This window comes from Budorcas taxicolor, chromosome 14, assembly GCF_023091745.1.
Source record: "Budorcas taxicolor isolate Tak-1 chromosome 14, Takin1.1, whole genome shotgun sequence".
NCBI lineage: Eukaryota > Metazoa > Chordata > Mammalia > Artiodactyla > Bovidae > Budorcas > Budorcas taxicolor.
Genome location: NC_068923.1, coordinates 65045617 through 65073332, shown reverse-complemented (window position 1 = coordinate 65073332; position 27716 = coordinate 65045617). Strand labels below are relative to the sequence as shown.

Below are 27716 nucleotides of genomic sequence, written 5' to 3'. Positions count from 1 at the left end.
CACCTACTCAATGGACAGGAGTTTGAGTAAGCTCTTGGAGTTGGTGATGAACAGGGAAGCCTGGCGTGCTGCAGTCCATGGGGTTGCAAAGAGTCAGACACAACTGAGCAACTGAACTGAACTGATACTCTTTAAATCCAAAATTAAATCCAAAGCTTTCAGAACAAACAAAACCCAGGATTTTTTTCCTTTTTTCTTTTTTTTTGAAAATTGTGATTAGACTCAGTTGAGATTCTAATTTTACAGGATAAGAAAATGTTATTTTTTTAAGTCTGCAGGATCTGTAGCTAAGGATAATAAAACATCACCTACTACAAATTCAGAAAGGTGTAGTAAAATGAATGAAATAAAAACTATCAGTTTTTGAAACATAGTTTTTGTAGACTGATTAAAACATGTGAAAAGAAAAATGTTACCTACATATTAAGCATACCAATAATTGAACTGGGATTCAAAGAGAGTTACAAAGAGAGTACTAAGGTACAAGGCAGAGATGTAAAAAATGGCTTGTAGCCAGAGATTTAGTTTGTGGAAGGGTCAGTAATCCTTTCCTTTAAAACACCTTCTTGAAGGGGAATATTTAAATTTTGAAAATTACTTCCTAGAGCTCTAAATTCATTTTTCTCTTGCTTTGTCCATAATTTACTTTGACATTTCTTATGATTACCAAGGTTTATTTATATAAGCATACTCTCTCATACCTGACTCTTCATGATTTTGGTTTTAACTCATGATGCTTATTTTGTAACATTATATTATTTCTATTGCAACAACTGTCATTATAATAAACAAAGGAAGATTATTTCAGATACTTTGTTCTGCAGTGAAGGAACTGGATTTAAGATTGGTAAATTAAGAAAAAACAGTTAAAAAACAGAAATAATGATGAAAAATGTGAAGATCATTTAATTACATACCCTCTATTTTGGGCTGAATGCATTTACTAGGTAGAATAATCATGGTCCTACTGTCTTGGACTCACCCTAAACCTACCCCCATTAGTGCCACTGAACTTACAGCTGATTGGTTTCTTACTACAATGCACAGTTACTAACTGATAGCTCTATTCTGTTTCAATGAACTTCTGTTTGTTTTTCAAAGCCCTAGATACATTTGAACATAGCTAAGTGCATTACCAGATGACAAACAATAAAACTATTTATTGGGAATCAACTTCTTTACTAATGACATACACATTTTGCTATTATTTTAATATTATGAGGCTGAAATTTTTTAAAAAAGAAAACTATATACAGAAAACAAGACACGTAAGTTTTACAAAAACAGAGAATTAGAAATAATTTTAAAATGTATTTGCCTTATGTGGTGATGACCTTTTCTCCCAGTTTCAAAGGCTTTTAGATACTGTCGATCTATTGCAACTTCATTTAAATCCTACCCTCTCTTGAGACAGGGATTCAAAATATAATTCAGTTACAAGTAACAATAACATTTAATTATCTCCTCCATTTATCTGCATTGCCAAATGATGGCACTTCCTGAAAGCCACGGATGTCACAGTAGTAAGCAAGAATCAGTTTGGGGATATGCAGAAAATATCATCACACTGGCTTATTTAATGCTTTCATCCTTTATGGTTCATATTTACAAAGAGCAAAAATTTGAACCCAATCTAATCTGCTTCAAATAATAATTATTTATTATTATTTATTATAATAATAATATATATTCCTAGGAAAAATTGCTTAACCTCCCTGTCTCTCAATATTCTTATTCAAACCTTATAAGACCATGCCAGGCATGTAGTAAACACACAGCAAATATTAGCTTTTATAATTATTCAGGCAAATATTTCTTATCTGGCACTAATGTATACTAGAGACCAATCACTTTCTAATGATGTACAGATATATTAAACTAAATACCAAATTTAGTTTGTCTGATGACAAAGCTAATGAATTTCATGCTTTTCAGGTTAATATTCAGTTCAGTTCAGTTGCTCAGTTGTGTCCGACTCTTTGTGACCCCATGAATCACAGCACACCAGGCCTCCCTGTCCATCACCAACTCCCGGAGTTCACTCAGACTCACGTCCATCGAGTCCGTGATGCCATCCAGCCATCTCATCCTCGGTCGTCACCGTCTCCTCCTGCCCCCAATCCCTCCCAGTATCAGAGTCTTTTACAATGAGTCAACTCTTCGCGTGAGGTGGCCAAAGTACTGGAATTTCAGCTTTAGCATCATTCCTTCCAAAGAAATCCCAGGGCTGACCTCCTTCGGAATGGACTGGTTGGATCTTCTTGCAATCCAAGGGACTCTCAAGAGTCTTCTCCAACAACACAATTCAAAAGCATCAATTCTTTGGCGCTCAGCCTTCTTCACAGTCCAACTCTCACATCCATACATGACCACAGGAAAAACCATAGCCTTGACTAGACGGACTTTAGACGGCAAAGTAATATCTCTGCTTTTGAATATGCTGTCTAGGTTGGTCATAACTTTTCTTCCAAGGAGTAAGCGTCTTTTAATTTCATGGCTGCAGTCACCATCTGCAGTGATTTCAGAGCCCAACAAAATAAAGTCTGACACTGTTTCCACTGTTTCCCCATCTATTTCCCATGAAGTGATGGGACTGGATGCCATGATCTTCGTTTTCTGAATGTTGAACTTTAAGCCAACTTTTTCACTCTCCTCTTTCACTTTCATCAAGAGGCTTTTTAGTTCCTCTTCACTTTCTGCCATAAAGGTGGTGTCATCTGCATATCTGAGGTTATTGATATTTCTCCCAGTAATCTTGATTCCAGCTTGTGTTTCTTCCAGTTCAGCGTTTCTCATGATGTACTCTGCATATAAGTTAAATAAGCAGGGTGACACTATATAGCCTTGATGCACTCCTTTTCCTTCTTGGAACCAGTCTGTTGTTCCACGTCCAGTTCTAACTGTTGCTTCCTGACCTGCATACAGATTTCTCAAGAGACAGGTCAGGTGGTCTGGTATTCCCATCTCTCTCAGAATTTTCCACAGTTTATTGTGATCCACACAGTCAAAGGCTTTGGCATAGTCAATAAAGCAGAAATAGACGTTTTTCTGGAACTCTCTTGCTGTTTCGATGATCCAGCAGATGTTGGCAATTTGATCTCTGGTTCCTCTGCCTTTTCTTAAACCAACTTGAACATCAGGAAGTTCATGGTTCACATATTGTTGAAGTCTGGCTTGGAGAATTTTGAGCATTACTTTACTTTCATGTGAGATGCGTGCAACTGTGTGGTAGTTTGAGCATTCTTTGGGATTGCCTTTCTTTGGGATTGGAATGAAAACTGATATTTTCCAGTCCTGTGGCCACTGATGAGTTTTCCAAATTTGCTGGCATTTTGAGTGCAGCACTTTCACAGCATCATCTTTCAGGATTTGAAATAGCTCAACTGGAATTCCATCACCTCCACTAGCTTTGTTCATAGTGATGCTTTCTAAGGCCCACTTGACTTCACATTCCAGGATGTCTGGCTCTAGATGAGTGATCACACCATCGTGATTATCCGGGTCATGAAGATCTTTTTGTACAGTTCTTTTGTGTATTCTTGGCACCTCTTCTTAATATCTTCTGCTTCTGTTAGGTCCATACAATTTCTGTCCTCTATCGAGCCCATCTTTGCATGAAATGTTCCCTTGGTATCTCTAATTTTCTTGAAGAGATCTCTTATCTTTCCCATTCTGTTCTTTTCCTCTATTTCTTTGCATTGATCACTGAAGAAGGCTTTCTTATCTCTTCTTGCTATTCTTTGGAACTCTGCATTCAGATGCTTATATCTTTCCTTTTCTCCTTTGCTTTTCACTTCTCTTCCTTTCACAGCTATTATTAAGCCCTCCCCAGACAGCCATTTTGCTTTTTTGCATTTCTTTTCCATGGGAATGGTCTTGATCCCTGTCTCCTGTACAATGTCATGAACCTCATTCCATAGTTCATCAGGTACTCTATCAGATCTAGGCCATTAAATCTATTTCTCACTTCCACTGTATAATCATAAGGGATTTGATTTAGGTCATACCTGAATGGTCTAGTGGTTTTCCCTACTTTCTTTAATTTAAGTCTGAATTTGGCAATAAGGAGTTCATGATCTGAGCCACAGTCAGCTCCCAGTCTTATTTTTGTTGACTGTATAGAGATTCTCCATCTTTGGCTGCAAAGAATATAATCAATCTGATTTTTTGTGTTGACCATCTGGTGATGTCCATGTGTAGAGTGTTCTCCTGTGTTGTTGGAAGAGGGTGTTTGCTATGACCAGTGCATTCTCTTGGCAAAACTCTATTAGTCTTTGCCCTGCTTCATTCCACATTCCAAGGCCAAATCTGCCTGTTACTCCAGGTGTTTCTTGACTTCCTACTTTTGCATTCCAGTCCCCTATAATGAAAAGGACATCTTTTTTGGGTGTTAGTTCTACAAGGTCTTGTAGGTCTTCATAGAACCGTTCAACTTCAGCTTCTTCAGTGTGTCTGGTTGGTGCATAGACTTGGATTACCGTGATATTGAATGGTTTGCCTTGGAAATGAACAGAGATTATTCTGTCGTTTTTGAGATTGCATCCAAGTACTGAATTTCGGACTCTTCTGTTGACCATGATGGCTACTCCATTTCTTCTGAGGGATTCCTGCCTGCAGTAGTAGATATAATGGTCATCTGAATTAAATTCACCCATTTCAGTCCATTTTAGTTCGCTGATTCCTAGAATGTCGACGTTCACCCTTCCATCTCTTGTTTGACCACTTCTAATTTGCTGTGATTCATGGACCTGACATTCCAGGTTCCTATGCAATATTGCTCTTTACAGCATCGGACCTTCCTTCTATCACCAGTCACATCCACAGTCGGGTATTGTTTTTGCTTTGGCTCCATCCCTTCATTCTTTCTGGAGTTATTTCTCCACTGATCTCCAGTAGCATATTGGGCACCTACTGACCTGGGGAGTTCCTCTTTCAGTATCCTATTATTTTGCCTTTTCATACTGTTCATGGGGTTCTCAAGGCAAGAATCCTGAAGTGGTTTGCCATTCCCTTCTCCAGTGGACCACATTCTGTCAGACCTCTCCACCATGACCCGCCTGTCTTGGGTTGCCCGGCAGGCATGGCTTGGTTTCATTGAGTTAGACAAGGCTGTGGTCCTAGTGTGATTAGATTGACTAGTTCTCTGTGAGTATAGTTTCAGTGTGTCTGCCCTCTGATGCTCTCTTGCAACACCTACCATCTTACTTGGGTTTCTCTTACCTTGGGCGTGGGGTATCTCTTCACGGCTGCTCCAGCAGTATTACGTTTATTTTTCTTTAAAACATTACTTAGGTCTAATCATGTCCCCTTTTCTCATCATGTTTTCCAGTATGTCCAGGAGGAAGATACAGAGGAAGAACAGAGGAAGACACAGAGGAATAACAAGTGTACTGTAGGTATTTCTGAACTTGGGCATATTCTCCGCAATAGCATGAAGGTTGCAGAGATAGCAAGTACCTCTGGTATCTTTGTGATTCTTCCTATGTGAGACCTTTACTATTGCTTTAAGGCCAAGACTCTGAAGCACAGATTCCAGTAAATACCCTACTTTTTGCTCCTCTCTGTAAGTCAGTTCTATCTAAAGAGTCTGTATCCTCTATGTCATCCTAGAACTAACTTTCCAATTGGCAGGCAGGTTTTGGCTTGCAACAATATTCACAGTCAGAGCATGAGGACCTGTAATGGAAATGGACTGCTTCTTAGGAGTCTGCTATTTCAGGTCCTCAAAAAAATTTTTTTTTTAAATCTGTCCAAATAAAATCTGAAACTCTAATAATGCAGATGATCATTTCAATGAAAGTATCCTTATAAGTGAATCACCATTCTCTAACTACTCTAATTTTTTTCATGATAATCACATGGTGAATTAACTTTATATTGTGTCCTATGCTCAGAATGGGCATCCATGACATGCCAGAGTATGGCAAACACATAGGAGGTAGAAAGATAACTAAGATATAGCCTTCACCTTCGAGGGTCTCCAGCCATCAGATGAAACAGCATGTATTCACTTGCAGAGTACATCATGAGAAATGCTGAGCTGGATGAAGCACAAGCTGGAATCAAGATTGCTGGGAGAAATATCAATAACCTCAGATATGCAGATGACAACACCTTTATGGCAGAAAGTGAAGAAGAACTAAAGAGCCTCTTGATGAAAGTGAAAGAGGAGAGTGAAAAAGTTGCCTTAAAGCTCAACATTCAGAATACTAAGATCATGGCATCTGGTCCCATCACTTCATGACAATTAGATGGGGAAACAGTGGAAACAGTGACAGACTTTTTTTGGGTGGGCTCCAAAATCACTGCAGATGGTGATTGCAGCCATGAAATTAAAAGACACTTGTTCCTTGGAAGAAAAGTTATGACCAACCTAGACAGCATTTTAAAAAGCTGAGACATTACTTTACCAACAAAGGTCTGTCTAGTAAAAATACTTTTTCCAGTAGTTATGTACAGATGTGAGAGTTGGACTATAAAGAAAGATGAGTGCTGAAGAATTGATGCTTTTGAACTGTGGTGTTGGAGAAGACTCTTGAGAGTCCCTTGGACTAAAAAGAGTTCCAACCAGTCCATCCTAATGGAAATCAGTCCTGAATATTCATTGGAAGGACTGATGCTGAAGCTGAAACTCCAATAATCTGCCCAACTGATGCAAAAAGCCCCTAATGTTGGGAAAGATTGAAGGCAGGAGGAGAAGGGGATGACAGCAGATGAGACGATTGGATTGCATCACCTACTCAATGGACATGAGTTTGAGTAAACTCTGGGAATTAGTCATGGACAAGGAGGCCTGGCGTGCTACAGTCCATGTGGTCGCAAAGAATCGGACATGATTCAGTGACTGACTGAACTGAACTGATTCACTTGCCAACTAAAATATAAGAAAATAAGTTCAGGAGATTACTAAGATTATATTACTTACTTAGATTATAAAAGGTTCCCTATAAATTCACTTGTTTATAAGCTCTAAAAGAATGAGAAGAATTTCATCTTACAGTGCTCAATGCAGTTACATTAAATAGGAAATGTACATTGTTTCTTTCCCATTTACACTGGCTTATTTAATGCTTCCATTCTCTATGGCTCATATTTCCATATGGCAAAATTTGTTCCTAATCTAATCCTGCTTCAAATAAAAATATTGTCAATATATTTATCTAATGAAAATTGTGGAGAATGTTTTTATCAGTTTCCTTTTCATTCCACTAGGGGGAAAATGTCAGCCAGTCTCCTTGTTGAGCTCTCACTTTCACTACATATTGGGGAAAGATTTATTCCACATACAGATATGAGATTCAGTATTTTCTCACCATGTTCAATTTTTATAAATTAATCTTTTTGGTTCCTATCATAGACTTTATGTTAGTAGTCTTTACAGGCACTTTCATTGTTTATTATTTGGTTGACTTATTAGACTTGAGGGGTTGTGTGTTAATATCCACATAGCAAATGCATTATAGATACTAGAGTGATGGTCCAGGCTGAAAAGGCAATTACATTCTTTTATTGGTGTTAGGCTGAATAGAGTACCTCTGAAGTACAGCTTTGTTCATATATGTTAAAAGTTAGCAAATTGAAAATGCAAAAATAAAGGAGCTTTGCCCCTATTATATATTCATTCTTTATCAACTCAACAAATTTACTGAAAGCTTTCTATATGCTAAACACTGATGTAGATAAAAAGGCAATTCAATACAGCATTATGAATCCTAGAGAGAGTAAATGCAGAAAAGCACATGCAGCCTGTAGGAAGGACAGCCAAAACACTTTTTGAAGGTCAAGAAAGGCTTCATATCAGGGTAGGTGAATAAAGCGAATCTGAAGAATAAATTAGACAGATGAACTTATGGGGTGAGGATAGGAGTAAGAAGGTAACATTCAGAATTTATTTTGAGAGCAATGGAGAACAATGGAAGAATTTAAAGCAAGAGAGTCACTCATCAAATTTGTATCATAAGAAATTCAATCTGACTCTACTATTTACTTTGGGGAAAATGGACAAGACTAGAGTCTGTTTGGGCTGTCACAATAATAAAGTAGATAATGAGAGATAATAGTGGCTTTATCCATGGTATGGTGGTAGAAATGAAAGCTCAACTGATTAAAATGCAAAGTGTCTTCCAGTCATTTAACAATGCTTTCAGGCCTTTCTCTCACTCTAACTTCACAGGTACCTTCTTAGAGCTAAAGATATTATTTGTTTGCTTTTGTCAGTACAAGTGAGAATTTGATCATTTGCAGATAGAGTAGACCTTAACACATCCTGTGCATCTTAAAAAGCAGAACATGTTTGGTGTGTTTGGGAATGACACGTAGCATCTTGTGAATACAATTCAGGACGCATAAAGGGAAATGACTGTAGAGAGGGCAGTAAGGCCAACCTAAGAAAAGACTTCTGGAATTTCAGCCAAATCTAATAGGTATAGATCTAATAATCTAATAGGCATTTCATTCTTGATGAAAGTGAAAGAAGACAGTGAAAAAGTTGGCTTAAAATTCAACATTCAGAAAACTAAGATCATGGCATCTGGTCCTATCACTTCATGGCAAATAGATGGGAAAACAGTGGAAACTGAAGATTTTATTTTGGAGGGCTCCAAAATCACTGCAGATGGTGACTGCAGCCATGAAATTAAAAGACACTTGTTCCTTGGAAGAAAAGCTATGACCAGCCTAGGCAGCATATTAAAAAGCAGAGACATTACTTTGCCAACAAAGGTCTATCTAGTCAAAGATACGGTTTTTCCAGTGGTCATATATGGATGTGAGAGTTGGACCATAAAGAAAGCTGAATGCTGAAAAATTGATGCCTTTGAACTGTGGTATTGGAGAAGACTCGAGAATCCCTTGGACTGCAAGGAGATCAAACCAGTCAATCATAAAGGAAATCAGTTCTGAATATTCATTAGAAAGACTGATGCTGAAGTTGAAACTCCAATACTTTGTCAACCTGATGCTAAGATCTGACTCATTGGAAAAGACCCTGACACTGGGAAAGATTGAAGGCAGGAGGAAAAGGGGATGACAGAGGATGAGAAGGTTGGATGACATCACCGACTTGATGGAGATGAGTTTGAGCAAGCTCTGGGAGTTGGTGATGGATAGGGAGGCCTGGTGTGCTGCAGTCCATGGGGTTGCCAAGAATCAGACACGACTGTGACTGAACTGAATAGGTATGGGAAAACACCTAGTGATTTATGCAAGGGATAAAGATGATCTGATCTTTCTAAGGTTTCCTGGTGTAAACTTTAAGGTGGACCTCACATTATATCCACCTTATGGCATTCATGCTTTAATAAAGCCCCCACCCATTGAGTTAGGTGGGACCTATGATTTGTTTTTCATTATTCCTATGATTTTATAACATTCAGAACTGAATCTTGCAGTGACACTGAGCTTACCAGGTGGCTAAGTGGTAAAGGATCCACCTGCAGTGCAGGAGACACAGGTTCAACCCCTGGGTCAGTCAGAGCCCCCAGAGGAGGAAATGGCTACCCACTACAGTGTTTTTGCCTGGAAAATCCCATCGACAGAGGAGCCTGGTGGACTACATTTCATAGGGCCACAAGAGTCAGACACGACTGAACACACATGCAGCACACAGCAGTTATTTCCTAGATAGACTTGCTGTTTTGATGAAGGAAGCATCCAAGCTTGGGAAGTTCATATGGCAAGGAACTGTGGTTGGTCCCTAGGAAGAGAGCAAAGGACTGAAGCTCTAAGTCCTACAACAAGAAGGAAGTGACAACATCCACTAATGATGTGAATTTGAAAGAGGATACTGAACCTCGGTTAAGAATTCTGACCTGGTCCTTGAGACTCTAAGAGAGGATTCAGTTAAACCGTGTCCATACTCCCTACCTGTAGAAACCAAGAGAAAGTAAATATGCTGTTTTAAACTGCAAAATTAATGGTAACTTTTTACTCATCAATAAAAGAGAATATCACTAGTAATGCAATTGAAGATAAATTAGATGAGGGAAATTTGAAAACAGGAAGTCCAGCTAGAAAAGAAGAAATGTTATAGTAGGATTATACATGCAATTGCTAAAACATAAGCTGTAATCAGAAGGAGTTTATTTCAAGCTTTTTACCAAGTTAAGTGATTAATCTGGCTAGCTTTTAAAACGGGATAATAATACTCTCTCACATTGGGTAGTTAGAATAGGAAAAAGGAGTCCAAAATGGTGGTGGCTAAAAGACAAAGGGAAAAACCCCATGAAAATGGAACAAAAGAAAATCTGCAGACTGGGAGTGAGAACCTCAAGTGAAACAAACACACCCCCTTCTTGGTTAGCACTAATTTGCATAGGGCAGGTGAAGGGGGAGGAGACAAAATGTATAAAAACAGGGAGCCAAGATGGGCTGAAGCGTCTCCTTTGGGGCCCATCTGCCCTCATGCCTCAAAGTGTACTATCCTTTGTTTGCCAAATAAAATTCTGAGCAGTAACCGAGTTGTAACACTGGTCCGCCATTTCAAATCTTTGTTGCGGCAAGACAGAACTGAGCAAAGTACACACTCTTCTGACTATATATATATAATGTTTAACACAGTGCCTACCAACCATTATTATTATAGTGTTATTATGTTCATTTTTATGAGAATTAATGAGAGCTAGATGAAAATAAGGGTAATGAGAATGGAAATGGTGGTAAATTTGAACAATAGCTTTTGGTAGTAAGTCTCACTGACTTCTAGTATGGGTAGAAAGAGAGAGGAAAAAGGAAAATATAACACAATTTTTAGCTTGAATGGTTGAATGAGAATGATACCATATCTGAACTAAGGAGTGCAGAAGGGAGAGTTGATTTGGTGGAGGAGATAATGAGTTGTTTTGGAATGTGAAGCAGTGTTTCTGTGGGAGGCCATCCGTGTGGACCAGCCCAGTGTGCCACTGGGAATACAGACTTGGTACTCAGAAGAGATTTGGGTATATGAAAGGATCTGGAGATGGTTATGAATTAAATTACCCATAAACTGCATCAGTGTTCATACACACTGATGCTACCCACTCCAGTATTCTTGGGTTTCCCTTGTGGCTCAGCTGGTAAAGAATCTGCCTGCAATACAGGAGACCTGGGTTCAAGTCTTGGGTTGGGAAGATCCCCTGGAGAAGGGAAAGGCTACCCACTCGAGTATTCTGGCCTGGAGAATTCCATGGACTGTATAGTCCATGAGGTTGCAAAGAGTCAGACTCAACTGAGTGACTTTCATGTTCATACACAAATACACACAAACATATATAATCCTAATACTCTTTCTGTAAAAACAAGAGAAATCTCCTAGAATTAAGTAAATGATATGCTACTTTAATAAACAGAACCTGTGATGAAAAAAATAGAGAATGAGAAAAGGATCTTCCCTTAGGGATGAATGACTAGTAACTTTAAACTTGGTAAATCTGCTGCAGAAATCACAAGCTATGATCTAAGGGCTATATGCAGTCTGTTATCTTTGTAGACAAAGGTTTATAGGAATACAAGCACATTTATTCATTTATCTATTATTTATTGTTTCTTTCACAATACAATTTCAGAATTAAATAGCTATGATTGAAACCGTGTGGGCCACAAAGACTGAAATGTCTACTATCTGGCACTTCAGAGAAAAAAAAGTTTACTCACCGATGGTCTATTCCATTAAGAAAAAAACAGGTAGTCTTTCAAAATAGTGCATAAATAAATAAGGTACTATTCTAATAAGCAGCCATGTTGAAAAATAACTGGACTATATGATGCTCTTTTACTTTTATCTAGTCTGTTTCACTTTTTATATTTCATATTCAGGGCTACCATTTCATTTAATTTATGTTTTCCAATTACTCCACCTCTTTTTTTTTTTTTTTTTGATGTTCTTTCTCAAGCTTTTATCAAGCATAGTAGAAAAGCTTTTGTATACATATATATAATAAGTAAGGTAATAAAGAAATGCCACCTGGAACACCACGAATGGGATAGAATAGGATAGTTACAAGTAGTTGTAGAAGTCCCAATAGGGGACTACAGATAAAGAAGGAAACCTAAGAAACTTTGGGAGGCCTTTGTAAGTCAATGATGGCTCAAGAAAGCTACTGTAACATTATTCAATGAAGCAGGCTTGCTTAGTTATAAGTGAAGTGAAGTCACTCAGTTGTGTCTGATTCTTTGCGACCCCGTGGACTATAGCCCACCAGGCTCCTCTGTCCATGGGATTCTCCAGGCAAGAATACTGGAGTGGGTTGCCATTTCCTTCTCCAGGGGATCTTTCCAACCCAGGGATTGAACCCGGGTCTCCCGTATCGTGGGTGGACGCTTTATCATCTGAGCCACCAGGGAAGCCCCTTAATTATAAAACCATAAACAAAACCACAAGATATGCCTCAGGTTACTAGATGGAAGGCCCACCTTTTAAAAATATGATAATCCTAGTTTGACCTCATAGGGTCAGACACTTTCCTGACTAATATTAAGGAGGAGCTAGTGAAGGAGGAGCTATGATGCAGGCTTTACTTCTGCATCTGTATCTACCTGAAGAAGGCAGTATTTTCCCCTTCCTTTCTTTCCCTTATAAATGTAGCCCACTAAGTCTTCAGGGCAGAGATCCCTGCATCTCTTACAAGCATCCTGTATTAATAAATCTACCTCCTGTTCATCAGTTTGAATTCTTTCTGTGCTGAGATCAAAGAACCTGAGTCTCAGTAAGTCCAGACATCGGACGGTTAAAGATTGTGGTTCAAGTCACAGACTGGGTTTTGGCCGAGTTTGAGTCCTGGCCATGTGGGTTAGAGTCCCAAATTGGGCTTTGGCAGAGTTCCAGTACCCACAGTGTGGGTTCAATCCCAGGCAGGGTTTTGGCAAAGTTCAAGTCACAGCAAGGTTTTGGCAGGGTTTGAGTCCCTGCACATGGGTTCAAGTCCCAATCTTAGGTAAACGGTTTCAACCACAACACTGATCTAAAAAGTTTGAGACCTGGTTTCTGAGTTTCTGGAATAACCTTTCACTCATTACTTATGATGTTTCTGTAACAACATTTTCTCAGCTGTCAAGTGGAAATATCTCCTCTGCTTACTTCACAAGGTTGCAAGCAAGAAAATCTTTTAAAAAATATAAAGCACCAAACTTATAAGCTAATAATATAGATGTTTTTTATATTGCCAAATCAAGAAAATGCACTTAAATCATAATTATATAAGAAAAATATATACATTTGCATACATAATTTATCAAATTATTTTTGTTCTATTTATAAGAGATGTTTGGGTTGAGTAGAACTCATATCGGCATTATCCTTTCCAGAAAAGAGAAGCACAGAAAATTAAGATATTTGCTTAAAATCATCCAACTAATTAATGGTAGTGTCTGAGAGCTGGTGAAATATCTTAATCTTAGTTTGCTTTATACAACACTATATCTCTACAATGCCAGCTAACAATAGATCATTCATATCTGACATAGCAAGTGTGTATCTGAGATACAAGAGAGTTCAGAAGTTGAGGTGAAATAATATTTTGTTTAAAAATGAACTGTCTTTTCAAGTGCAATTGATCCTTTCTTGTTCTGAATTTTTAATAAAACTTTCATTTTAGAATTATTTTAGATTTAAAAGAAGTTATAATGATAGTACAGAGAATCCCCACATACGCTTCACTTTGTTTCCCATATTTTTAAAATTCATTTCAAAACTAAACAAAAAGTAACCATCAGTATATATCATCTAAAAGTTCAGAAAAGTGAGAAACTTATGTAGATGTCTAAGGTGGTGTTATCATTTTTCTCATTTCACTCATGATCTAGGCAACATGCTACTTCTCTAAGGTCAGATAAAAAATTGATGATTCATAAAATTAAAATAGAAGTTGATGTGTTAAATAAACTATAAGGGAATGAATTAATGTCTTTAAAGTGACTTTCAAATTTATGGACTTCTTAAAATATGTGGATTCTTGCCTAAAGAAACATTATTAATATTTAACTTGCTAATTTACTTTCCAAAACAAAATACTTCCATTAGGTCCTTGTTTATTTGCAACATGACCTGGCATGGTTCCTGGTATGTTTGGAAGCTAAATGAAGACATGTAAGTTTTTTTGTTTTGTTTTTTAATCTAGAAAGATGACAAGGGAACTACCAGGTTTTTTGTTTGTTTGTTTTTGCTTTTTTGGTAATGTGTATTTTAGAAAGGGAAATCAAGTATTTTTTGACCAAAAACAAGTCAATGTTTCTTATTTTCAAAGTAATCACAGTTGTTTACACTTTTGTTTCTCTCTTTCTTTTTTTGCTTTTAGATATTTGGTTAAAATATGTGACCATTTTCACAGAAACGTGGATCACCAGGATAATCACTTAAGCATAAAATATATCCATTGAAATATCACTTTACATGTTAATTATTTTTACTTTTTTCAAAATGGAAAACATAAGTATAGATATGTATTTCTTTAAAAGTTAAAATTGATCTTGATCACTAAATAGTAAACAGGATCATCTTGATCACTAAGTAGTAAATAGGATTATGTGTGTGAAGTACTCAGCTGATCATAGCATCAGTTCAGTTCAGTTCAGTAGCTCTCAAGAGTCTTCTCCAACACCACAGTTCAAAAGCATCAATTCTTCGGCACTCAGCCTTCTTCACAGTCCAACTCTCACATCCATACATGACTGCTGGAAAAATCATAGCCTTAACTAGAAGGACCTTTGTTGGTAAAGTGATGTCTCTGCTTTTTAATATGCTATCTAGGTTGGTCATAACTGTTCTTCCAAGGAGCAAGCGTCTTTTAATTTCATGGCTGCAGTCACCATCTGCAGTGATTTTGGAGCCCAGAAAAAATAAAGTCTGACACTGTTTCCACTGTTTCTCCATCTATTTCCCATGAAGTGATGGGACCAGATGCCGTGATCTTTGTTTTCTGAATGTTGAGCTTTAAGGCAACTTTTTCACTTTCCTTTTTTACTTTCATCAAGACGGTCTTTAGTTTCTCTTCACTTTCTGCCATAAGGGTGGTGTCATCTGTATATCTGAGGTTATTGATATTTCTCCCGGCAATCTTGATTCCAGCTTGTGCTTCTTCTAGCCCAGCGTTTCTCATGATGTACTCTGCATATAAGTTAAATAAGCAGGGTGACAATGTACAGCCTTGACGTACTTCTTTTCCTATTTGGAACCAGTCTGTTGTTCCATGTCCAGTTCTAACTGTTGTGTTCTGACCTACATACAGGTTTCTCAAGAGATCATAGCATAGTGAAACTTTTTCATCTCCTCCTTTCCTTCTCTTTCCTCTCATGCTTGTTGGTGAAAATTACTCTTCACTGCTGTCAGTTATCATGGTCCTTAGGAGAACTGACTACTAGGCAGTGGAGATAGTTGTAGGCACAGGAAAAGGGACTGAGGTTAGTTGAGCAAGTGTCACTTGTTGAGTGGTACATTAGGTGATTTACATGTCTTTTATTTCTTAGAGCTATAAACTATCTTGCAGCATGGATGTAATTATCATATTTTACAAAACATCATATTTGAGAAAACTTGGCAGGAAGGAGATCTGAACAACTTTTCAAAGATCACATAACTTAGGAAAGAATGAAATGTAAATATAAACTATGAGCCTGCAACAGACACCACTCTTTAGGGAGAAGAGTCCCTGTAACACCCATTCGATGGTGAGTGTTATGATCTCAAGTGCCATTGAGATTCTTTTCCTGACTCTACAAGTTTCCCTGCACTTGGGATAGTATGGATATTAAGGTAAGTGAAACAAGTCAAGAGAGAAAAGGACAATGCCTGTATGATGTCCCTTATATGTGGAATCTAAAAAACAAAACAAACAAATTGAAACAGAAACAGACTTATACATACAAAGAACAAATTGGTGGCTGCCAGAGGTGAGGGAGTGAGGGTTCAACAAGATAAGTGAAAGGGTTTAAGAGCTACAAACTTTACATTATAAAATAAATAAGTCACAGGAAAGTAGTGTACAGCATAAGGAATACTGCTATAATTCTGTATGGTGGCAGATGGTTACTAGACTTATCATAGTAATCAATCCATAATGTATGTAAATGTTGAATCACTACGTTGTACACCTCAGACAAACATAAGATCATACCAGGCTGCAGCAATACATGAACTGTGAACATCTGGAAAGAAGTTCAAGCTGGTTTTAGAAAAGGCAGAGGAACCAGAGATCAAATTGCCAACATCCACTGGATCATCAAAAAAGCAAGAGAGTTTCAGAAAAACATCTATTTCTTCTTTATTGACTATGCCAAAGCCTTGACTGTGTGGATCACAATAAACTGTGGAAAATTCTTCAAGAGATGGGAATACCAGACCACCTGACCTGCCTCTTGAGAAACCTATAGGCAGGTCAGGAAGTAACAGAACTGGAGATGGAACAACAGACGGGTTCCAAATAAGAAAAGGAGTATGCCAAGGCTGTATATTGTCACCCTGCTTATTTAACAACTTATATGCAGAGTACATCATGAGAAACGCTGGGCAGAAGAAGCACAAGCTGGAATTAAGATTGCCAGGAGAAATATCAATAACCTCAGATATGCAGATGACACCACCCTTATGGCAGAAAGTGAAGAGGAACTAAAAAGCCTCTTGATGCAAGTGAAAGAGGAGAGTGAAAAAGTTGGCTTAAAGCTCAACATTCAGAAAACGAAGATCATGGCATCTGGTCCCATCAATTCATGGGAAATACATGGGGAAACAGTGGAAACAGTGTCAGACTTTTTATATTTTGGTGCTCCAAAATCACTGCAGATGGTGACTGCAGCCATGAAATTAAAAGACACTTACTCCCTGGAAGGAAAGTTATGATCAACCTAGATAGCATGTTAAAAAACAGAGATATTACTTTGCCAACAAAGGTCCATCTAGTCAAGGCTATGGTTTTTCCAGTGGTCATGTATGGATGTGAGAGTTGGACTGTGAAGAAAGCTGAGTGCCGAAAAATTGATGCTTTTGAACTGTGGTGCAGAAGACTCTTGCAAGTCCCTTGGACTGCAAGGAGGTCCAACCAATCCATCTTAAAGGAGACCAGTCCTGGGTGTTCATTGGAAGGACTGAGGCTGAGGCTGAAATTCCAGTACTTTGGCCACCTCATGCGAAGAGTTGACTCATTGGAAAAGACTCTGATGCTGGGAGGGATTGGGGGCAGGAGGAGAAGGGGACGACAGAGGATGAGATGGCTGGATGGCATCACCGACTCGATGGACATGAGTTTGGGTGTACTCTGGAAGTTGGTGATGGACAGGAAGACCTGGCGTGCTGTGACTACCTGGATTGCAAAGAGTCAGACACAACTGAGAGACTGAATTGAACTGAATTCCAAGATACTTTCAAAGCAGAGGTTTGTTTTTGGAATGGGACACTACACGATATAATGCTTTACAGACTGTAAAGACAGTATTATGGTGTTGTTATGTTTTGTTATTTTTAAAAATATTACCTTGAAACATAAATGAAGAGGTTATTCTGGAAATTCCTTAAATGAAAATACTATTTATTATTCATCTAACATCTACAATTAAGATACCTTTCATCAAATTCTACCCACAGAAACAGAAAGATGCTAACAAATTTTTAGCATAAATATAGAATCAAAATTAAAGTAAAACATAAATGAAAAGCAAGTTTCCAAAAACTGCTTTATCAGTTGCCTTACTATTCAGAATCAGGTGCAGTCTTATGTAACCCAGGTACACATAAGTCCTTTTAGTAAATGTTAGTATTAGTTTTACACTTGCCACAAAATTTGAAATCACATCCTGTGCCAGGAAAAAACTACCTAGATTCCAAATAACCAAAGCAGAAGCAAATTTTTGGAATACAAGTTACTCATAACTAGGCCACTGTCTATAACATAAGCTTTCTATGAGGCTGGCGATACTGTGGACTAAGTGATGTTTTTAAGCAAGTATGCGCTAGAGAAGGGCTTCCCTGGTGGCTTGTTGACTTTAGTGATATATCACATGAAAACTACAAAGAATCTAAGAAGAAATAAAATTTGTCCAAAGAAACTAACATTGCAGATTATTCTCAATATAATGAGAGTTATAACAACATCTAAACTCTGAACTCCTCCAATATTCCAGTAATTGTATTGGGTGTCTATTAGCATGGCTGATCTTTTTTAATCCTCATAACTAACATTAACATAATGTTACAACCATTTTGCTGATGAGAAAAATAAAGTTTAGAAAAGTGAATTAACCCAGTATCAAATGACCAGACTATAAAGCCAAACACCCTATTCCCAAGGTTTTCATTAATTGACCTTTGAAAATATTCACACCAAATGAAAATGGAAACAGGGACAATTCAGATACAAAGAGAATTCCAAATCTGGCAATAGTAAAACAAACAAACAAAACCAGCAACAACAACAAAAACACCCAAACATAGAAACAAAACCAGAAAGACTACACTCTATATATTTCCCTGGAAAAGATGTTCTGGGAGTAAAGAAATTTCATCTGTTAAATATCAGCTTCTCTGTTATATAACACTTAGGGACTGTGAAAACTATCTCATCACTATAAAAATCTTCAGACTCATATTAACCTGAAATATCAATTTTGTTTTGCTAGATTTAAGGATTCACAGGATTCCCACACCATTCCATACAGTGAGCAATGTATGGAATAAGTCACAGACGGAATCCTCTTCTTCATTAATGTTTTAATCTAGAGGGAATTTGCCTCCATTAAAATAAGTAAAAAAAGGATAAAGTCTTAAACCACAGATCAAAGCTCTACAAATTTACCTGATTTTGTAGTATATTATAACTTACAAACATCTGTGACCCACAAATTTATAACTAAATTCAAGTTAAATACACTTGAGAGTTTTAAGAGCTTTTTGAAATAGCAAAATCACTTGTATCTTGTTCTATTACAAAAATGAGTACTGATAACCACTGAATGGGTGATCAGCTAAAGGAATTCTTGTTCATTTCCTATATAAATAGAAAATGATTTTAAGTCTTAGTGCAAAGTCCTTGATTTATCTACAGATATTTATTTTTTGTCAGTCAAAATATTCATTTCCAAAGGTTGAGATGGTGCTCCAAATTTTCGATACTTTAATTATTGCTATTCTTTATCTCACAACATCAATTCCCACAGAATTCATCTATCATAATAGATTATTCTGTAGATTGCATATATTGAGGCAATACTTGCCTTGATAACTCAAATTCTCTATTTTTCTTTGTAATCATCTATCATAGGTGTTAATTCTAAGTTATAAATTATTGTCAAAACTTGTCAGAAATCATGAAAACCATCTATTAATAGAATATAGAAATGCAATTATCTGTAAGCTTTCAAAATATGATTCTATCATCTATCTATTACCTTCTCTCTAACCATCTCTTCATTCCTTATTCCCATCATCTGAAGACAAATTTAGAAGCATGGTAGGCTGAATGGAGCAGTTGAGAAGATAATTGTGCTATACCAGATTGCCAAGTCAAAAAAAATTGAAATAATTAATATGAAATAAATGAAGAAATTCAACAGATTACATATTTTAAAAAAAGGGTGTATAATCATGCAACTCCATGGACAGTGACTACACATACAAGCAAATGAAAGCAGCTGACCACGTACCCACACACCTTGGCAGAGGTGCACTCCACACTCGTCGGCCACCACCAAGACAGATGATCTCTGAGGTCCCTTCCAGACGATAACCTGATGAGCAGGAGAAGGTCAGAGTGTCACCAACCCCAAAGGTGAACCCAATTCGGTTACCATATTGAGGAATTCCAGGATCTTCACAAGGTTCCAGATTATACTCTGTAATTGGATGAAGAGGAAAACAAACAAACAAACAAAAAAAACAGAATTAACTTTTAAGGGTATACTTCTATGTTTTGTAAACTGGTTGCTTTCAGGGCTAGCCATACATTTTAAAAGTGCCTATAACTGTGGGCTTCCCTCCATGGCTCAGGGGTGAAGAATCTTCCTGCGATGCAGGATACACAGGGAAGTGGGTTCTATCTCTGGGTGGGGAAGATCCCCTGGAGGAGGACATGGAAACTCACTCCAGTATTCTTGCCTGGGAAAGCCCATGGATTGAGGAGCCTGGGGGGCTACAGTCCATATGGTCCCAAAAAGTCAGAGAAGACTGAGGCGACTGAGCACACATAGATATAATTATGGCTATATTCTATGGCACACATAATTTTCTTCTTTTGTTAAAGACCTGCAAGGAGATCAAACCAGTCAATCCTAAAGGAAACCAGTCCTGATATTCATTGGAAGAACTAAAGCTGAAGCTGAAACTCCAATACTTTGGTCACCTGATGAGAAGAACAGACTCATTGGAAAAGACCCTGATGCTAAGAAAGGTGGAAGGAGGATTGAAAAGAAAGATTGAAGTAGAAGGAGAAGGGGATGACAGAGAATGAGATGGTTGGATGGCATCAGTAACTCAATGGACATGAGTTTGAGCAAGCTCCGGGAGCTGGTGATGGACAGGGAAGCCTGGTGTGCTGCAGTCTATGGGGTCGCAAAGAGTCAGACATGACTGAGTGACTGAACTGAACTGAACCGAACTGTGAAAGACCTAATAATATAATAAATACTCCTATGTGTGAAATTAAATAAAGATGAGAAAGTGTCACCTTGTGAATGATACATTGGGAATATAGATATTTATCTTGTATTTTTTATTCTGTATTAGAAACGTTTTGTTTCTTAGATTTTTGGCTTAAAATAATGACACGATAGAGTCATATTTTCAAATGCAAAAATAGCATTTGGAATGAAATCATTTACAGTTTGAAATGACATTTACTTAATGCTTTTAGTCTAAATGACAAAGGCTCTTGTGCTTGTAGTATATGAGGAATTCTATTAATCCATATTCTGAAAAATATGTGACTTCAGAAGCAAGAGTTTATGTAAGACTGACTGCCCAAAAACTGAAAATTGTATATTATAGATTTATACAAGAAAATTTCCTCAAGCAATGAATGAACATCATGAAAATAAACCTTTAAACACTCTTCAGGGTATGACAGACTAAATTTAATTAACCATAATATTATAATTTATATACAGTCTTAAGAAAAAGTAGCTTATCTAAAAACATTCCCAGAACACACACTTAGTACCTAACTGCAGTGGAGAACAAAGGGATTGCTTCATGTTGATGAGCTATTATTTTATTAACATTCTATGTTAAAACTGATTATGCTCATTTGTTCTTCTCTATGAAATAGCTTATTTTGGTAGACAGATATCTCCATGCAAATACTGGAATAATAATTGAAGAACAAAGTCAGTATTTATTATTTTATTTAGATATTTGTAATATATATTATTAATATAATTATATATAATTGCAAATTTAATATTAGCAAGTTGGCATAAGATTTATTTATTGTTTCTGTATTCTCTTTCACTATTCCATTTAGCTAAAAAGTAGAACTAACAAGAATATTTCTTTGTTCAGTTTTGTCTTATAATATTTTTTCCCTTATAATCCAAGTTATAATATTGCCTATAGATATAATATTGCCTATAGCGGTTATTCTAGAATAAAAAAAATAATCAAATTAACTTGCTTCTAGATCATCTAGTTCCAAATGAATACTCATCTTGGCCTGCAAACAGTGACTTTTCCCAGAAACACAAAACTAGAATATCACTGGTTTAATTCACATTTCATTAATGGACTAAGCAAACCTTGACATATATGTATGGGCTTCCATTTTAAGTTCACTTGACATTTTTAGCAAGTTTTCCTCTCAGAATTCTACAGGGATATAAGTTAAAGAAATGTATTTATTGTATTTCTAGTAAATTTTTGTGAATTAATTTCTTTTTTGCTACTGTTTTAAGGTTCTCTTTAATATATTACTATAGCCAATCTTTAAGGCATTTCAAATTTTCCTTAAAATTTGTTGGCAGATAGCTTTTGTGCTTTCACCTTTTTTTGTCTCATTTTCTCTCTCTGTTTGGTTATGCATAAGCTATTTTCACTTTTAAAACTCTGGTTTTAAAACTTATTTTCTTACCAGAGAATGTAATATTGAATCCTTCGTAAGATATTGAGAAATCAGAAATGAAGCGCAACTGAGCCCTGAAATTTCCATAGAGACCAGCATTGATTGTTGAAGGAAGTTCTGAACCAGTCAAGCGTGCCAGTGGTTGGGTAAAACTGCCATTCTCTGTGATCAGTAAGTAGTCATGATGGTCTTCCAAATGAAAGGTGTGGAAGTTGAACTGTACACCTAATCAGGAAAAGAGGAAAATTAGACTCATCAAGTATATTAGCAAAACACACAGAGTTACCAAACTAAAATCAGGACTCTTATGACAGATTTTTGTGAAAATGAATGGCACTGCTATAAAATATTCTGAATATATAGTATAATTATTATATCTTTCTTTTGAGTTTTCCTGTTTGCTTGTTTCCTTTAGCTTCTCTATAAGGTTTATAATGAGTCATGTCTTGGAAACTGCTTGGAAATAAAATTTTAAAATTACTGTGTAAAAAGAAATTACATGCATTTTCTGAAAATTTCAAGGAAAACTTATGTCCTTTATTTAAATAGAAGTGTTTTGGGAAAAGTAACCACTCATTCAACTTCTAATAGGATAGACTACTCTGTTAATACCTAACAGAATTTTAAATTTTCCCATGTATTAATTTCAGTACATATCAGAACAAGTACATTTTTTAAGAAAAACATGCAGACTGATAGTCTGATTTTTTTTTCTTTTTTTGTTCATTTGCTCTTCTGACTATTTTTCCTATTTTTAGTCTCTGACCAAAATCTAATTCACTTTATCTAAACTTCCACTCATGTTAAAGTGCTCAGCAACTCTTTGTAGTCTATATAATGGATTCATATAGAGTATACTCTTTTTGGTATGAGTTCTTTAGCATGCGTGATCAGTCTCGAAGTCATGTCCAACTCGTTGCCACCCCAGGGACTGTAACCTGCCAGGCTCCTCTGTCCATAGTATTTCAGATAAGAATATTGGAGTGGGCTGGCATTTTCTCCTCCAGGGGATCTTTCTGACCAGGGATCAAACCTGCATCTCCTGCATTGCAGATGGATTTTTTACCACTGAGCCTCCCGGAAAGCCCCTGAGTTTCTTTCTCTTACCACTAAGTGTGTGAGATTCATCTCTACTTTTGTGTGTGATTGTAAGTTGTTTTAGAGATCCATTTCATTTTGTGAATACAACACATTCATTTGTCTGTTCAAAAGTTGATGGTTATTTAGGTAATTGACATTTTAGCTTGAATGCAGAAAATGCTGCTATGAGCATTCAAGTATGTCTTTCGAAGAACATATTTGCTTATTTCTGTTGGATCGATACCTAGGAGTAGAATTACTGGCTCATGGGAAATTAATATACATATATATATATTTCAGCCTTAATAGATATTGTTTCACAAAGTGGCTATGCCAATTTACATTTTCATCAACAAATCCAACTGATCTGTATCTTCATCAATATTTGAAAGTTTAAATTTTTATTTTTTCATTTGTTCTGTCCTGGTGAATATGGTATGTCATTGCATTGTGGTCTTTTGTGACTGTTTAATGACATTATCTCAAATGAATGTAATAACCTAACAGTTACACACATACACACACACACACACATCCTATATTGTTTGTAAGATACACATATGTGTGTGCTCAGTTGCTCAGCTGTGTCTGACTATTTGCGACTCTATGGACTGTAGCCCGCCAAACCCCTCTGACATGGGATTTTCCAAGCTAGAATACTAGAGTGGGTTTCCATTTCCTCCTTCAGGGGATTTCCCGACTTACGGATCAAACCCACATCTCCTGTGTCTCCTGCATTAGCAGGCAGATTTCTTTACCACTGAGCCACCTGGGATGCTGTATTTAAGTACCAAATGAAACAAAGGATGATATCACATTCATCTTTCTTTTGAAGTGTTTAATAAATTTTCTTATTTGATCTAAAAGAATCACTAAAAGCTTCATCAAAAACCCAGTAATATATGTTAGTGGGTAATGATAAAATAACATTCTTAATGCTATTTATCAACTTTATAGTTCCAAATGATGGATAGTTATGGAGTCCTCATTGCTTTTTTAAAAAACTGAAGTATGGTTGATTTATAAAGTTGTGTTAGTTAGTTTTAGGTATACAGCAAAGTGATTCAGATATATGTGTGTGTGTGTATTCCTTTCCATATTATTTTCCAGTATAGAATAAGATGCTGAATACAGTTCCCTGTGCTATACAGTAAGCCCTTGTTTATCTATTTTATTGTATATGTTAATCCCAAACTCCTTATTTATCACTTGTTTGTTAAAAAAGCTAAAAGTGAAATAAAATGAGACCAAAAAATAAACTGAAAATATAAGTAATGATGAGTTATTATTGCATAATAGGCCAGTGATTTCAACTTGGAAAATACTTGAAATATACAATGATACTCTTTTTTAAAATATAACACATCTTTTTTTTTCTCTCACTACACAATGAGCCCTTTTTAGGACTGGGTCCAGAAAGTCAGTGTCTCAAAAGTTCTTCAATATAAATGTGGCATTTGATACTGCTGCTAAGTTGCTTCAGTCATGTCTGACTCTGTGCGACTCCATAGACGGCAGCCCACCATGCTCCTCCGTCCATGGGATTCTCCAGGCAAGAGTACTGGAGTGGGTTGCCATTGCCTTCTCCGGGCATTTGATACTAGACAGACATGAATGAAAATGGCAATGTAGCAAGGAGAAGATACTTTGCCATCTAGATTAACTGATATCTAAATTTACAAATTAACATGAGTGGAAGTTCAGATAAAGTGAATTAGATTTTGGTCAGAGACTAAAAATAAGAAAAATAGAAGAGCAAATAGAAGAGCAAACAAAAAAGAAAAAAACAGTCTATCAGTCTGCATGTTTTTCCTAGAAAAATGTGCTTGTTCTGATATGTACTGAAATTAATATATGGGAAAATTTAAAATTCTGTTAGGTAGTGGTGCTAATGAGGCCACTGTCATGTATTACATGCATAGCCTTTCTGAGATGCACTTTCTCCATCTGGGAAAATGGATTCTAATAGAGTTGTCCTTAAGTTTAAATGAGACAATAAAAGGGATGACTTGGCACAATGCTTTCACAGAGGAAGTGCTCAGCAACTCTTAGCTATCATTTATTGTTTACTTCTTCAATCTGAAAGTCAATTGTTTTCATGTCACTCTGCCCTAGTCAACTACTTTAATAAATGAAGCTACTGTTTATCATATTATGTTTTAAACAATAAAATCTGTGTTCACTACAGGAAAACAACATAAGACCTTCTATTGAAAGGCAATTAATCTAAATAATAAAATGATACTAAGAATCTATTATATTATAAGCATTATAGAATGTAAAAAATGAGAAGACTATAAATAACTCATAGTCTATCTAAGGGAAAAAGATACATAAAACTAAAGTTTCAAACATTTTGCTAAGTGCTATGAAAGTAATTAATGTGAGTCAATATCAGAGCATAAACTTAAGAGGTAGGTTGTCAGAGGGACTAGCAGATGCTTCTGAAGGCAATAACCTTCAAAAGTGAACAGCTCTTTGTGGAAGAGCAACCCTTGGATGGACACTTCAGGAAGTAGAAGTGGACAGGCAAAGACATACAATCTTAATAGGGCAGTGGGTATGAAGAATAGTGAGAAAAAGTAAGTGGTTACAACATCATAGTATCGTCCCATCAAAGTGGTAATTCAAAAAGTCTTATTAAGGTAATTTTTGTTATGTAAATATATGAAAAACTTGGGCTTGAAGTCAAAATATTATTAATATCTAGGTTATAGTTATAGTTATGAAGAATTTTGACCTTGAGGGTGCAATATTAATGTGAGTTTGTGTATCTATGTGCATGCATATGGGCTGGGTGAGAAGTTTGACTCTATTACCTTGATAATTTCTCCTAACTTTAAGAGATTATCCTTCACAAAACTTTGACTACACTTTGGAACATTTGTACTTCGAATAAATTTTGTTGGCTCTTACAAGAAAAGCACATAATCTGCATTTCATGTCATGTAAATACAGATTTAATTAACACTTGCAATGTCTGAAGGTGCAAAACCTTAAGTGTTAATTAAACCTCTATTTACACAGCAAGCAGTATGGAGCCCTCCATTTTCTTGTATAATACAAGGAAGCTTATTTTAAACTCCATTAATCTGCTACATAGTGGGAAAATAGGATGCTTTGGTTAACTTCCAACAAATAGTCTTCTATTATGGAGAACAACAAAAATGACAGTTTATGAAGTCTCCCACTTCATTCCTGCAGTAAATACCAGAATATTCATTTTAACAGCATTTTTTTCTCAATAATATTTAATTTTCATTAAAAGAACCATCCTTATATTACCCTCACCATTAATGAAAGGATGTATAATTTCAAAAAAGGCTAACCATCTGTATCTCAAATATTCTATCAGAACTGCAGATATATCTCACATAGTTGAACAGAAGTGTAAAAAACATTGTGCATTGTCATATAGAGTGAAGTAACAAAAACAGCAAATATTGTATATCTCTTATATGTGGAATCTAGAAAAATGGTACAGATGCATTTATTGGCAAAGTGGAAATAGAGTTGCAAATGTAGACAACAAACATGGTTACCAATGGTGGGGGGAAGAGGAGTGGGACAAATTGGGAGATGGGATTGACATACATATACTACTATGTATAAAGTAGATAACTAATGAGAACCTGCAGTATAGCACATGGAACTCAACTCAAGGATCTGTGGTGAGCCAAACGAGAAGAAAATCTTAGAAAAGATCTTATATGTAGGATATATGTATATGTATACCAATTGATCTCACTGAACAGCAACTAACACAGCATTGTAAAGCAACTCTATTGTAATCAAATTAAAAAATAAAATAAAATAACACATTGTGTAAAAACCACAATGGATTCAAATGTTTTAAATAAAGCTTTAATTTTTAAAACTGTAACATCACCTTCTGATTCCTGGGATATGGGTTTTTTATTTTTTATATATTTATTTATTTATTTTTTAAATTTTTACTTTATTTTACTTTACAATACTGTATTGGTTTTGCCATACATTGACATGAATCCACCAAGGGTGTACATGCGTTCCCAAACATGAACCCCCCCCTCCCACCTCCCTCCCTATAACATCTCTCTGGGTCATCCCCGTGCACCAGCCCCAAGCATCCTGTCTCCTGCATCGAACCTAGACTAGCGATTCGATTCTTACATGATAGTATACAGGTTTCAATGCCATTCTCCCAAATCATCCCACCCTCTCCCTCTCCCTCTGAGTCCAAAAGTTCTCTATACACATCTGTGTCTTTTTTGCTGTCTTGCATACAGGGTCATCATTGCCATCTTTCTAAATTCCATATATATGTTAGTATACTGTATTGGTGTTTTTCTTTCTGGCTTACTTCACTCTGTATAATCAGCTCCAGTTTCATCCATCTCATTAGAACGGATTCAAATGTATTCTTTTTAATGGCTGAGTAATACTCCATTGTGTATATGTACCACAGCTTTCTTTTCCATTCATCTGCTGATGGACATCTAGGTTGTTTCCATGTCCTGGCTATTATAAACAGTGCTGCGATGAACATTGGGGTACATGTGTCTCTTTCAATTCTGGTTTCCTCGGTGTGTATGCCCAGCAGTGGGATTGCTGGGTCATATGGCAGTTCTATTTGCAATTTCTTAAGGA

The 27716-nt window shown here is 36.5% G+C and overlaps 1 protein-coding gene across 1 annotated transcript in view; it reads right to left on the bottom strand.

Moving 5' to 3' along the window:
• Window positions 1–27716, bottom strand: part of CSMD3 (CUB and Sushi multiple domains 3) — a 1391498-nt gene that overhangs the window by 396134 nt on the left and 967648 nt on the right. The window contains exons 21-22 of the mRNA XM_052651435.1: window positions 22017–22232; window positions 19600–19788 (exon numbers count right to left, since the gene is read on the bottom strand). Coding sequence (XP_052507395.1) covers window positions 19600–19788; window positions 22017–22232 — 405 coding nt within the window. The remainder of the gene's footprint in view (window positions 1–19599; window positions 19789–22016; window positions 22233–27716) is intronic.